This window comes from Daucus carota, chromosome 1, assembly GCF_001625215.2.
Source record: "Daucus carota subsp. sativus chromosome 1, DH1 v3.0, whole genome shotgun sequence".
Lineage (NCBI taxonomy): Eukaryota > Viridiplantae > Streptophyta > Magnoliopsida > Apiales > Apiaceae > Daucus > Daucus carota.
Window position 1 is genome coordinate 21,314,799 of NC_030381.2, and position 13,078 is coordinate 21,327,876.

Consider the following 13,078-nt stretch of genomic DNA (forward strand, 5'->3'; position numbering starts at 1 on the left):
TTTAATACTACTTTCTAGTGTTGTTAATATAAAATTTTTTGTCATATTTTTTTGTATTTGATTTATTTACTTTCTAGTTTTATCAATAGAAAATCTTTTTTTTTCTTTTGTATTTGATTTATTTACTCTTGTAGTTTTACTGGAATTGAAAGAATCAAGAGCTGCAAAATTTAAATAAAATTTAAAGACAAGCATAGATACTTAAAGTTTTGAAAGAACAAGTAAACAAGTAATTTAAACTTCATGGTTAACTTGAATTTAACGGAAAAAGTTAACTTTAACATCTATTTTGATTTGATTTAACGGCATGTAACTGTTTGTCTGATGAGTGGTTCATGCGAGACCAAAATTTTCGCAGTGATGCGGATGATACATTGAATTGGAATAAGTGATCTAGATAATAACTATAATTGTTGCAAATTTTTTTTTTTAAAGATAATTGTTGCAGAGTTTTAGTTATAAAAAGACACGAACATGCCGAAACATAGATAACAAATTTTGGGATCTTTTTAAAAATACCCATCTGTAAAATTATTTTTTTTAAAAATACTACCATCTTTTTCATTGTTTTTAAAAATACCTTTTCATAAATTTTTTTTTTCAAAAATACGATTTGCAACTTTTGCAACCTCATTTCCAACCTTGGGCGGCGCAGCCGTAAAAGTTGCAAATGAGGTTGCAAAAGTTGCAAATAAAAATGGAAATGAGGTTGCAAAAGTTGCAAATGAGGTTGCAAAAGTTGCAAATGAGGTTGCAAAAGTTGCAAATAAAAATGGAAAGTTGCAACAGTTGCAACTGCAATTGCAACTAGTTCAACTGAAAACTGTAAGTTGCAAAAGTTGCAAATGAGGTTGCAAATGAAGTTGCAACTGCAGTTGCAAATGCAACTGCAGTTGCAACTTCATTTGCAACCTCAGTTGCAACTAAATGCAACTGAAAACTGCAAGTAACAACAGATGTATGGTGTGCCCCTGGCGGAGCCATTAGATTACAATTGAATCAACTCAATGCAACCATATGCAACTGAATACAACCATATGCAACCATATATGCAATTACAAATCCTGATTTCAAGTTCCAGTTTTCAAATGTCGTTTTCGACCTCATTTTCGGAATCGATATATATATATATATATATATATATATATATATATATATATATATATATATTTGCATATGAAGTTGCAAAAGAGGTTGCAACACGGCTGGCGCCGCCTGGAGTTGCAGATGAGGTTGCAAAAGTTGCAAACAGTATTTTTGAAAAAAAGATTTTATGAAAAGGTATTTTTAAAAATAATTCTGGAAGGTAGTATTTTTGAAAACAATAAAAGAAAAGGTAGGTAGTTTTGTAGATTTCCCACAAATTTTTACTAGCAGAGTCAATTTAAAAGTGGCAAAGTTTCACCGTGCTAGCCCCAATCGATCCCCATAAAATTAACCCAACATTCATTTAATTAATATTAAATATTAATATTATCCAGTTTTTTATTCTATGAAAATTTTCCAAAGAAAAAAACTTGAAAGCACCAAACAAGGCCTTAATACTTGAAAAAAACTTGGGTATTGTCTGAGAAAGAAACAGGGGAGTGTTATATAGTGCAGGAGGGAAGAGGTGTATATATATATGTTCCTTGGGTTTACATATAATAAGATGATTCTGCAGAGACTTAGCCGCCACCGCGTCATGGCCATCGCTACAAATTCTTGTATATCTATTTCTTCCTCTCTAGTAACCCTAAAAGATCACCACTCGCAAACATACAAGTATGGTGGAGTCTCCTTCAACAATCGCCGCCGCTCACTGTCCGCCTCTCTCCGCTGCTTCGCTTCCTCCTCCTCTGTCATCGATAAAGTTAAAGTTGTTAATCCTATTGTTGAGATGGACGGTAACAACGCTTCATCATCCCCCTGTTTAACCTTATTATTATTTTCATTCAGCTCCGTTTACAATTTTATGTGCTTTTGGTTTAGGCGATGAGATGACCCGGATTATATGGACAATGATCAAAGATAAGGTTCAGAATTGTAATATCTATGTCATTGCATTGCTGTTTATTCTTTTTTTTTTTTTTTTTTTTGGGGTGAATTGATACTATAAGTCCTTTTCTTGTGGTGCAGCTTATTTTTCCATATTTGGATATAGATATTAAGTACTTTGATTTAGGGGTGCTGAATCGCGACTCCACTGATGATAGAGTTACGGTCGAAAGTGCCCAAGCTGCTCTCAAGTAAGTCCTTCGTCTACACACACACGCACATATACATGCAAATGCTATAGAAACCAAATTTAACCTAAAATCAAGAAACCATTCGCATATATTTTACCAAATTGCCCACCCCGCCCCCAATACCCCTTCCCTTGATACACTTAGGTTGCGTTTACTCGGATGAAATGGAATGAGGAGGGAATAATTCAATAAATGAGAAATTGTATAGAAGTTTTATGCAGGAATAAGAAAGAGTGAGACAATAGTTACTAAATATGAGTGAGTAAATTTTTTATGATAAATATCATAGTGAAACATGATGAAGAAGTAGAATGAGCATTCCTTACAAGACATGTGTATTAGAATTTTAGTTCAAATACTTTGGCATGGAATGAAAATTATAGACATTTTCTGTATCACCCCCAATTTAGAATTTAGATTACAAATTTCATTCCATTCTTCCTCCATTTCATTACATCCAAGTGAACTCGACCTTAGTTTCTAGGCTTAAAAGGTTTTTTACTGGAGTAAGACTCTATTTATATATACAGGGTTCCACCCAATAGAAACTAGTTAAATAGAAAACAATGCTATTAAGGGGAATGAGAAGGATTGTGGGGCCGGGGGTGGACCCCGAGGTGGGCTGGCGGCCTAGTGGGGGGTGGGGGGGTTTCGTGGGTTGGGTTTCGGGAGCCTTGGTGAGGCTCTAGTGGGCTCGGGGAGTTGTGGGGTGGTTTGAGTGGCCCCGGGGTGGGTGATTTTATATAGAGGGGGTTTCAATTTTATATGCAGATACTTTTACTTTTAGTATTATATCTCGTAAACAATGATTTTGTAAATATGGTAACGTTAGTCTATTGGTGTGATCCTATATGTCTATATCCTGTATTGATGCAAGTTGTTAACATCTAATGTTATGCAGGTACAATGTTGCTGTAAAATGTGCTACTATTACCCCGGGTCAGTTATTCTTTTTTCATACTTTACCTTCTATTGTTATGCCATAATATTCTGATATTGAAAGACTGTGCAATCTACTGCATTCACAGGTTCATGCATGCTCATGCATCAACTTATATTATAAGTAGTTTGAATCTCTCTAAGCACATATATCTATTGAATTTTGTGGAATGTTCAACTATAAATAGAAATTTTATTCTGCACTGTGTAGAATCCAAAAGGTATTCCGGCATAAATTCCTTTTTCTGTCAGTTATAAACAGCAGTTTGTGTTTCTTTATTTATTTTTTCTTCCTCATCTTCGGTCTGCAGTTATTAATTTCTACCTGCAGTTAGGAGACTGTTTATCATTCTCTGAACTTATTGATTTTCTTACTTGCATATATATGCAGCAAAAGCTGCAGCATACTTGGTGACTCTGATTTGCTATTGAATTAGTTCACATGGTATCTTAGCATGACTATCTGGTGTTTGTCAGCATGGCATTATTTTCCTCGTGTATTAAGATATAAAAGATAAAGATGAGACTAGACCAGTCCACTGCAGACCAAATACTAGTTTTTGGGTTGAGAATGTTCGTAACTGACAGAAATTGCCACAACCAATTGATCTCTGAAAAACAACTCTAGAGCAAATAAGAATGTTTGATTTCGGACTTAAAGACAATGGACAAAAGAATTGAGCTAAAGAGACTTATACTATAAATACGTGTTATAGTTATATTGATCATGGAGAAATAGGAACCTGAGATGTATCCCTGGTTAATTCCTTTGATTTATGGAAAGCTACATTTTTTTTTCAGTTTTGTTTACAATCCTTTTCCCCATAATTACTCATTCCCAATTTCCCATAGTCCATTTACTTGTTTCTCTGAGTTTTCTTCTCTTCTGCCTCCTTTTATATCTGATAACTTCGACCAAATCTCATATCTGATAACTTCGACCAAATCATCATTGAATTTGTTTATCTTAAGCCTATTTTGCTGAAATAGCTTTCAAGAACTAAACCCTATATTCTTTAAAGAACCCAAATCCCAGTTTATCATTCGAACTGTTTAATTGCCCTCAATTCTATGTTCATATCTATTGTATGTATGTAATATATATGTATACTAAAGTCACGTGTAAATCATTTGATTGTATATGGCTAAATGCCACATAATTGCCACCAATTCTCCAACTAAGTTATATTTTTATTGCCACATTATAACTAATGTTAGTCAAATTATAATTGAGGGATGAGAATCAGAAAATTTGAAAGTACATGTATTGCTTTGTTTATTTTTACAGGACATGACCTATACCAAAAATACTGTATACTTGAAGGATAAATAAATTATTATACCCAAATTTTTTTTTATTTTTTTTTATCTTGGCAAAGAAAATATATTTTTTATATGTTGTTTAGAATTATTTTTTAAATCTTATATGGGACCAGTTTTCTAAAATTTAACAACACCTGAAATATGAAGACAGACTATTATAGAAACATCACATATTTTAATGTTTATGTGCATAATTTTTCATTTTTCTCCAGTAAGATATTGCAAGTTCTCTCAGAGACTACAAATTTTGTGTTAAAAAGATATGGTTGGTTATTCATCTTCTTATATTAGATAAATATACCATGACTGACATGGTTTTTGGTCTTTATGTTATAGATGAGACGAGAGTCAAGGAGTTTGCACTGAAGTCTATGTGGAGGAGTCCCAATGGCACTATCAGAAATATCTTGAATGGTATGTCATTAAGCCAGTGAATGTGTTTTTGTTTCTATGCGTTGCCATAGTCATATCAGTACATCACTCATGATGCATTTCTAGTTAATTTCTGTTTGTACAGTCCATTTCTATTAAGGTGCTGAGATGAAGGTCCACAAATTATCCAAGTATTATGAAATGCTACTAGTGAAATTCATAACCACGTGAATACTAAGAAGAGAATGGTTTCCATCTGAAACATGTCCTATTTCCTTAGTGTGGTACTGTTTAAAGTCTATATCTTTTAGGAAATGTTGCATTGTGGAAATACCTTCTAGGGCTGAGAAACTAGCCCTTGGTGCCCAACATGACAAGTAGCTCGACTGACTTAAATTTTATGATGTTTTGACAAAAGATGAGTGTTTACAAGACAGTGACAAATTTATGGTTGTTTCTTTAGTCGTCGGAGGAGCATCATCGCTAATATTATTCTTATGTAACTAATAAGGATTTTTATTCTGAAAAAAAGAAAAGAAAAAAAATTATATGCTGTTATACATTGCATATTTTGATATATCAAGGATATGATTGGACTTCTGCACGCAAGGCACCTGACTTCAAAATTATTTGGTATTTTGTATAGATGAGAATTAGTCGGTCTGTCCCATGTAATAATCCTTCATAAAACACCTCAAGTTAAATAAACTTTTATTATTTTTCCAACCAATTCGTCTTGCAGGTACTGTTTTCCGTGAGCCAATCCTATGCAAGAACATACCAAGAATTGTTCCTGGTACTATTACTTTCTTTGTGTGTACGTGAAACATTTATAGTAACCAGTTATCTTCAGTAAGTTGTGTTTTAATAATTCAAGGTTGGCAGAAGCCCATTTGCATTGGTCGCCATGCCTTTGGTGACCAATATCGGGCCACTGATGCGATTATTAATGGTTCTGGGAAACTGAAGATGGTCTTTGGTGAGTTTACTAAGTCATTTGCTTGCTCGATACATAAAATAATGTTAATATTTTAGGTTTTTAATGTATTTAGTGCTTGTGCTTACAAGGTTCTTGTTTGAGATTTTACAGTTCCGGATAACGGGGACACTCCAATGGAACTTGACGTTTATGATTTCAAAGGTCCTGGCATTGCACTTGCTATGTATAATGTTGATGAGGTTTGTTTTCTTATTACAATATGCAATTTGTACAAAACAATCCTGTGGTGCTGATACTTTTTGAAAAATTTGATTAGTCAATTCGTGGTTTCGCTGAATCCTCAATGGCACTGGCATTTACCAAAAAGTGGCCTCTTTACCTGAGCACTAAAAATACAATTTTAAAGAAGTATGATGGAAGGTAAGATTTGCATTGGTTTACTTTCTAATTGCTCCATTCCCTTTAAGAGTTTAAGTTTAAGAAATCGGGCCAGCTCATTATGCTCCTAAAACTATTAAAGATTTAAGGACATATTCGAGGAGGTTTATGAAAAGAATTGGAAGAAGAAGTTTGAAGATGAATCAATATGGTCAGTCTTTGTATTTTCCATTTTTTTTTTTGCTAAATGTTGTATTTTCCATTTATGTACATCAATAATCTAGTTTTCTTATTTCTGATATTTGGATATGGTTTAATTCATATCTATAATTGACTTTAAGGTATGAGCATCGCTTGATTGATGACATGGTGGCCTATGCGCTAAAAAGTGAGGGTGGATACGTCTGGGCTTGCAAAAATTATGATGGAGATGTGCAGAGTGATTTACTTGCCCAAGGTGGTTTATTATGCTGAAATTCACGATTTAAAGTCTTCTTTTTATGCAGCTCCAAAGGAAACCTGTTAAACTATTGCCTTGTCTTGTGAAGCTGATGTGGTGTTTTGATCTAGCATGCATGAGTCCTTTTTTTAATCTGTTTCCTCAAAGCTATTATATAGTATCTAAGAATAACACCATCACAAAATTAACCTTTTGAGGTTTTAATGTGGTCCTATTCCAATCTGGAAGAAATAAATATACATTTCTCTTGGGTAAGACTTGTCAGGGCGGCAGCCATAGCTTACCTGTTGGTTCACTGGATATCTCCCACGTCGAGGTTTTATGTGTGATGCATATAAATGGTCAAAATTTCGTTTATGCTTTGACATTTAACTTAGGTTTTTTTTGTGTGCCTTATCCCTTCATCTTGAGTTACTATTTTTATGTTTTTCTGTATGATTATATGTGTATTCTTTCTGATCATTTTTCTATGTTATTTTTTTCATTTTGGTTGTAATTATCTAACCTAAGATTTTTTTTGTCTATGCTAGGTTTTGGTTCTTTAGGCCTTATGACTTCTGTTTTGGTTAGTTCTAGTAACCTATGTACGTACTGAGTACATGTCCTTTTTTCATACAAGAGGCCTCATGGTTATTTAATGTTACACTTATAAAAGTCTTGTATCTTGGTGCATAGTTGCTGGCAATAACCCATTAAAGCCAGTCCTGTGGTTCATAATAAATTGGTGAATTGTGTGCAGTTATCTTCGGATGGAAAAACCTTAGAAGCTGAGGCTGCACATGGGACTGTTACCCGTCATTTTCGACAGCATCAGAATGGACAGGAAACCAGTACAAATAGCATTGCTTCCATATTCGCATGGACTCGTGGACTTGCACATCGGTTAGTTCTGTAATAAATATTACTGTTATAAAATATCTTTTAAATTCTGCAAGATCCTTGTAAAGCAAAGACACACATTCTTCATCTTGAATATTCTATAAGTCTGTACTTTGTATTAAACAAGGTGCCAAAATCTCATTACACTATCATTTTTGTACCCTGTTCATACAGTACATATATTGTGAACGGTGACATTGTGCTCCTTCTGACACTTTTGAATTAAATGCTTAATCAGAGGCAAACTTGATAAAAATGAGAAGTTGTTGGATTTTATTCACAAACTAGAGGCTGCATGCATAGAGACAGTGGAGTCGGGCAAGATGACTAAGGATCTAGCAATTTTGGTCCATGGACGCAAGTAAGTAGCTGTTCATATATTGTGCTTAAACAGTTGTCTTGGTTGATAATTCTGTTCAGGAACTTTCTTTGTGAATCATTTTAAAAATAATTTCTATGGATCAACACATAACAGTGACTTCTTTTTCATGACTCTATAATTTATATAGGCAACACCACCTTTACAAAACAAATTTTATCTGAAAACGCTAACCACCATGTATGTAATTGCCCAACTGCCTGCTTTATGCTCTGCAAACATTTGTGGATCTAGTAAACAGAATGTGATATTTAATTTTCACACTCTACTGAAGTCTCGAGTAATAGAGCTGTTCTTATCATGCCATTACAGTAGATATTTAAATTATTATTGTTTTACTTTCATGCCTTCGCCACTTCACTGGTACATATTGCAACTGTGATATTTTCTTGAAGTTAGAGAGATGTCATTAGAAGTCGCAGTTATAGATTAATATACCCAACTCTGGAGAGTGGAGGTATGGTAAGACCTTACTGTTTGGATTTTTGTAAATTTTTATTTCAGTAAACCCACCTGAAAAAATCGAAGTAATAACTGAAGTGAGCTCTACTATTATCAATTAGCTAACTATTATATCTTTTGTTTACATTATTTATTTTGTCTTCAACTTCTGTTATAACTGGACTACATGTAAGTGATACTAGTCATTAAGCACAAATAATTAAAATGTTTATGCTCAAATTTTTCCTGTAATAAATTGCTCTCTGCACTAATTCGCACAAATAATTAAAATGTTTACGCTCAAGTTTTTCCTTTAATAAATTAGTCTCTCTGCACAAATTCGTACCTTTATATAACATATGATGAGCTCCTATAATACTTTTTACCATTATATATTTAGCACTTATTGTGTTCAAATAATATGATATAACAAAGTATTATAACAATATTTAATGTTGTTTGACTATTAATATCAATTCTAGAATTTTTTGTATTTGTATTTGTCTCTATAAATAGCCGTGGACATGACTAGGGCTGAGCAAAACCGAACCAAACCGAACCGAACCGTAGAAATTCAGTCCGGTTTGGTTTGGAAATTTTTAAATTTACGGTTAGTTCGGTTTTCGGTTATAACCGAACAAAAATTTCGGTTCGGTCCGGTTCTCAAAAACATAATTTCGGTTTAACCGAAATAACCGAAGTTTTTATATATATTAAATTATTTATATATAATAATAATAATACTTAAAGATACATATATGATATTTGTTAACGTGCTGTGACCTAATCAGTAGTCACTGGTGCCTTGCGCTTCCACCCTCCATTCTCCCGTCTGCAGCAATCTCCACCCTAATCACATCAGATTCAATACTGATTCAAGCAAGCTTCACTTCCGCGCACCACCCAAATCCCCAATCTGCACATTCCCACCCAACAAAATATTACATCAAACAGGTCCCCAGAAATACCCACTCGCCCAAACTTGTCTGATGAGCAGCCAGAGGGGATAATAATGGAGTGGAGCTGTTTGGTGAGGGGGAGAAGATGGTGTTTGATTTGAATCTTTGATAGTACTTCGGTGGGTTTGTTTAATCTTAAAAAGTTCGGTTTTTCTTTAACCGAACCGAAAAAACCGAAGTATTTCGGTTCGGTTTGAAAGGTAAGTTCGGTTCGGTTCGGTCAGCAAAAATATGAAACTTCGGTTTTCGGTTATTTCGGTTCGGTTACCGTTTGCTCAGCCCTAGACATGCCTAAAAAAAATTCAAATCAATTTCTGTTATATTATTATTTCAGAGCTTATTAATTATATTCTCCGTCCGTCCCACTCAGTTTGTCCACAATTGAAAATCCAACTTTCATTCACTAATATTAAATAAGCTGATAATTACCAAAATATTGTATAGTTTTTCAAAGTTATTAACATAATTAATACTTAATTTACCATATTAATTACTAAATGTGAACAATAGTTTTGGGACAAGCAAGATAGGAAATGAGGCCACATTGAGTGGGACGGAGAGAGTATAGAAAAACTAGGATTAAATCATTGATGTTGTTTAAAGATATTTTTACTAAAATCTAGGAATTTATTTAATTTAATTACCAAATATAATATAACTTATAAGATATAAATACAGGGTCGCGCTCAAGAGAGAACCAGTCCTTAAAATAGAACCATAGAACCACTACGGTTCTGCTGCGGAATCCTAAATTTTGAATAGATTTTTAGGATCTAAATCTAAATACATGTTTTTTTCATGTTTTTTCATCGTTGTATGTGTTCAAAAATAATTTTAAAATACAATACATAGATATTGACATTTTTTTGCATGTGAAGTTCTGCTCCAGAACCCTAACTAATACTTAAGTTCTGCTGCAGAACCCTACCTAATACTAGAAATAAGGTAAGAGTTCTATGGTTCTCTGTCTAGCGGTTCTCTCTTGAACATCACCCATACTACAAAGTAAATATAACAAATTTGTATTAAAATCATCTAACATAATTATAACTACTAGTTGTATTCTTATAAAAAGTAGCTCACATAATTCAATAATGATAACACATGTAGATCTTTGTTGATGGGCTTTGGTGTTTGACCAATTTTAAAAGGAGTGGTAGTTCAGTATCTTGACAAGTGAGGTGAGCATAAGATTGAATTGGGGTGATTTTGAAATAAGGGTTTGGTGGACTGAAAAGTTGAAGTTGTGATGTTAGATATGGTAAGAGTTAAAATAATGATGAAAATAGAGGCTGAATTGATAATTTTCAAAGGAACTTGAATTGATTTAGTGGAACCTATAAAGAAGATATAATTTTTTACATTTCCTCGAAAGACATTCCGGTTTTATGAAAAACAATAATTTCTCTCTCAATAAATGATTATATAATAACACTAATAATTTTTTTATCATATATAGGGAATTGTTCAAATACAAATTACTAAAATGATATAAAAACTAAATACAGACCAAGTAAAACCACCCCTATATAACATCATACACCCCCGTCACTATAGAGATCCAAAGAAGGCCCTGTTATAACTGATACTAGTGTTGAATTCAGTGACTGATATTGATACTGTTTTGTTAATTGTTCTTAAATTGTTGTTAAAGGGTGAACCTATATATTTACTGTATTTTTAAACTGTTCCATTTTGTACAGGGTTTCTAGGGAATATTATTTGAATACTGAAGAATTTATAGATGCTGTAAAGGAAAATCTGGAGTCCAAGCTTTCAGGCCCTGCATTAGTGTGATAATTTGTACTGCATCAATTTTGATCTATTTCCTCTGGTTTTTGTGATGCATAATAAGCAAACCGTCTATAAAAGGTGTTAAATGCTAGCCGGATTTAATGGAGCTGATCGGGTTTTAAGGAACGGGTGAATTTTTGTAATAACTCATATTTGACAATCAAGAAGAATGTTATAATATATTATCTCAAAGATTATTAAACCACTTGATATGAAACTATGAATAATTATAACCTTGACAACTAAGGAGAGTGTTAGAGATCTCTAACAGGGTTTAACAGGTTTTCGTTAGGATGGACTTAAATTGGTCGACTAAATTGGACTTGCACGTCATTGTGTAAAATTTGTTGTAATAGTAAGATATTGTGCTTCAATGTATTAGATATATTTTTAAAATATTATATTATTAAAATTTTAGTTTATAAATACAATATATCATTTCAATATAATAATAAATGATGTGAAATCTTCTTAGATTTAGATTTCTTACAAGTTTACAGATGCTCTACAAATATAGCGCACATCAATATGTTGACTATATTTATAGATGAGATGCATATACAACAATAGTTAAGTTTTTTTTACATAATATCTTTAAGATATTTTCACAGAGTTCATAATTGCATAAAAAAGCATTTATTACCCCCCCTCCTCCCCTAATTTTACCCTCATTTAATATTTTTCTTCTCTCTATTAAATAAGGATAATAAACGTAATTAGACAACCCAATTGTTCTTAAAAAGAAAGAAAGACCTATATTTATGAACAAGTAACATTTTTTAAAATGACCTACAAAAGAAAACAGAGCGACTAATTTTTTTTTTTTTTTGTCAGGATCTATATTCTCGTAGATGGGTTGTATCATAGATACAATAAGCTGCAACAGAGATTTCTTTCATCCATCAAAGTTTTTTCATCTAACCGAAAGATACGCAAGATATCTCCAGACGTTTAGATAATAAGATTTTAAAGTCCGAATAAGAAAACCCATAAGTCTCTTTCCATGATCCTGAAAATCAAAACAAGCAAAGAGAAATATAAGAATGATAATTTTAGTAAAAAAATATATATTATGTGAAAAATTTAAATCCGATAATGACATATATGTCTTTACAAAAAAAAAATGATATTTTATTTAACAATAAGAATAATAGAATTTATAAAGAATATTAGAAAAATATGTAAAATTATAATGCCTAACCAAAATGAGAACTTTGGTTAGACATCTCACTTTGGTTAGGCAAACAAATACTATAATATTCATAATTCATATTAATCTTTCTTGTTAGAACAAATAACATTAAGAAAGGATTTTATATTTTTTGTTAGCAAAAATAAACAAAATAATTAATCATACTCTTTATGGAAAAAAATATGATACTAATATTTAACCTTCAAATTGTAAAATACTGACATTAATATTTAGATATATTAAAATAAATACTCCATAAGAAATAGATATAAACTCACTAATTGTATTTATGAAATTTTTTTATATGTATATGTATATACAAAAATTAAGTTGGAACCAACAAGCGGTAAATACAATTAAATACAATAAATAATTTTCAATAAAATAATATAATAATATTTACGAGTCATCCAAAATGACACCAAAATACTTCTTAAAGGAACAATTATGCCATCAATTATGGCCCCCCAAAAATGGTACTCAGACTATTAAAAGTCACCAAACAAGCCCTAAGGCTTGACCACCAAGAAATGACACTTAATTATCTATCCATCTCCACTTAAACAAAACACACAAATTCACGAATTATATGAATATTAAAAATCATTTTGAATAACTAAAGAAAATTATATGGCATTTATAACACTTTTGAACAATATAAATTTGTTATAAGATATATAGTTATATACAATTAACAACATTAATTAAAAAATTTCAAAATTTGAATATTAGAAACTTAATAAAAGTAATCAATTACCAAATTGAGAAAGTATCTCATTATAACGTAAGTTGCT

The 13,078-nt window shown here is 32.0% G+C and overlaps 1 protein-coding gene across 2 annotated transcripts; it reads left to right on the plus strand.

Annotated features, from left to right (window-relative positions):
* The first annotated feature begins 1,548 nt into the window (after positions 1 to 1,548).
* Positions 1,549 to 11,297, plus strand: LOC108205497 (isocitrate dehydrogenase [NADP]). 2 transcript variants are annotated; one of them, XM_017375477.2, is made up of 15 exons: positions 1,549 to 1,886; positions 1,972 to 2,015; positions 2,119 to 2,228; positions 3,130 to 3,167; positions 4,827 to 4,904; positions 5,605 to 5,658; positions 5,740 to 5,841; positions 5,953 to 6,041; positions 6,119 to 6,222; positions 6,323 to 6,391; positions 6,522 to 6,637; positions 7,171 to 7,205; positions 7,380 to 7,522; positions 7,758 to 7,880; positions 11,002 to 11,297. In XM_017375477.2, exons 1-15 carry the CDS (start codon positions 1,625 to 1,627, stop codon positions 11,093 to 11,095), a joined length of 1,461 nt encoding a protein of 486 aa, XP_017230966.1. In that variant the 5' UTR covers positions 1,549 to 1,624; the 3' UTR covers positions 11,096 to 11,297. The 2 variants fall into 2 exon arrangements, 1 of the variants encoding a protein (XP_017230966.1); XR_010291891.1 differs by lacking the exon at positions 11,002 to 11,297 and having other exon boundaries at positions 1,565 to 1,886; positions 7,171 to 7,224.
* Positions 11,298 to 13,078: the final 1,781 nt, after the last annotated feature.

Coding starts and splice junctions, on each gene's coding strand:
- LOC108205497 (XM_017375477.2), top strand. CDS start 1,625: ATGTTCCTTGGGTTTACATATAATAAGATGATTCTGCAGAGACTTAGC. Junction 2,016..2,118: donor GGACAATGATCAAAGATAAG/GTTCAGAATTGT, acceptor CTTGTGGTGCAG/CTTATTTTTCCATATTTGGA. Junction 5,659..5,739: donor CATACCAAGAATTGTTCCTG/GTACTATTACTT, acceptor TAATAATTCAAG/GTTGGCAGAAGCCCATTTGC.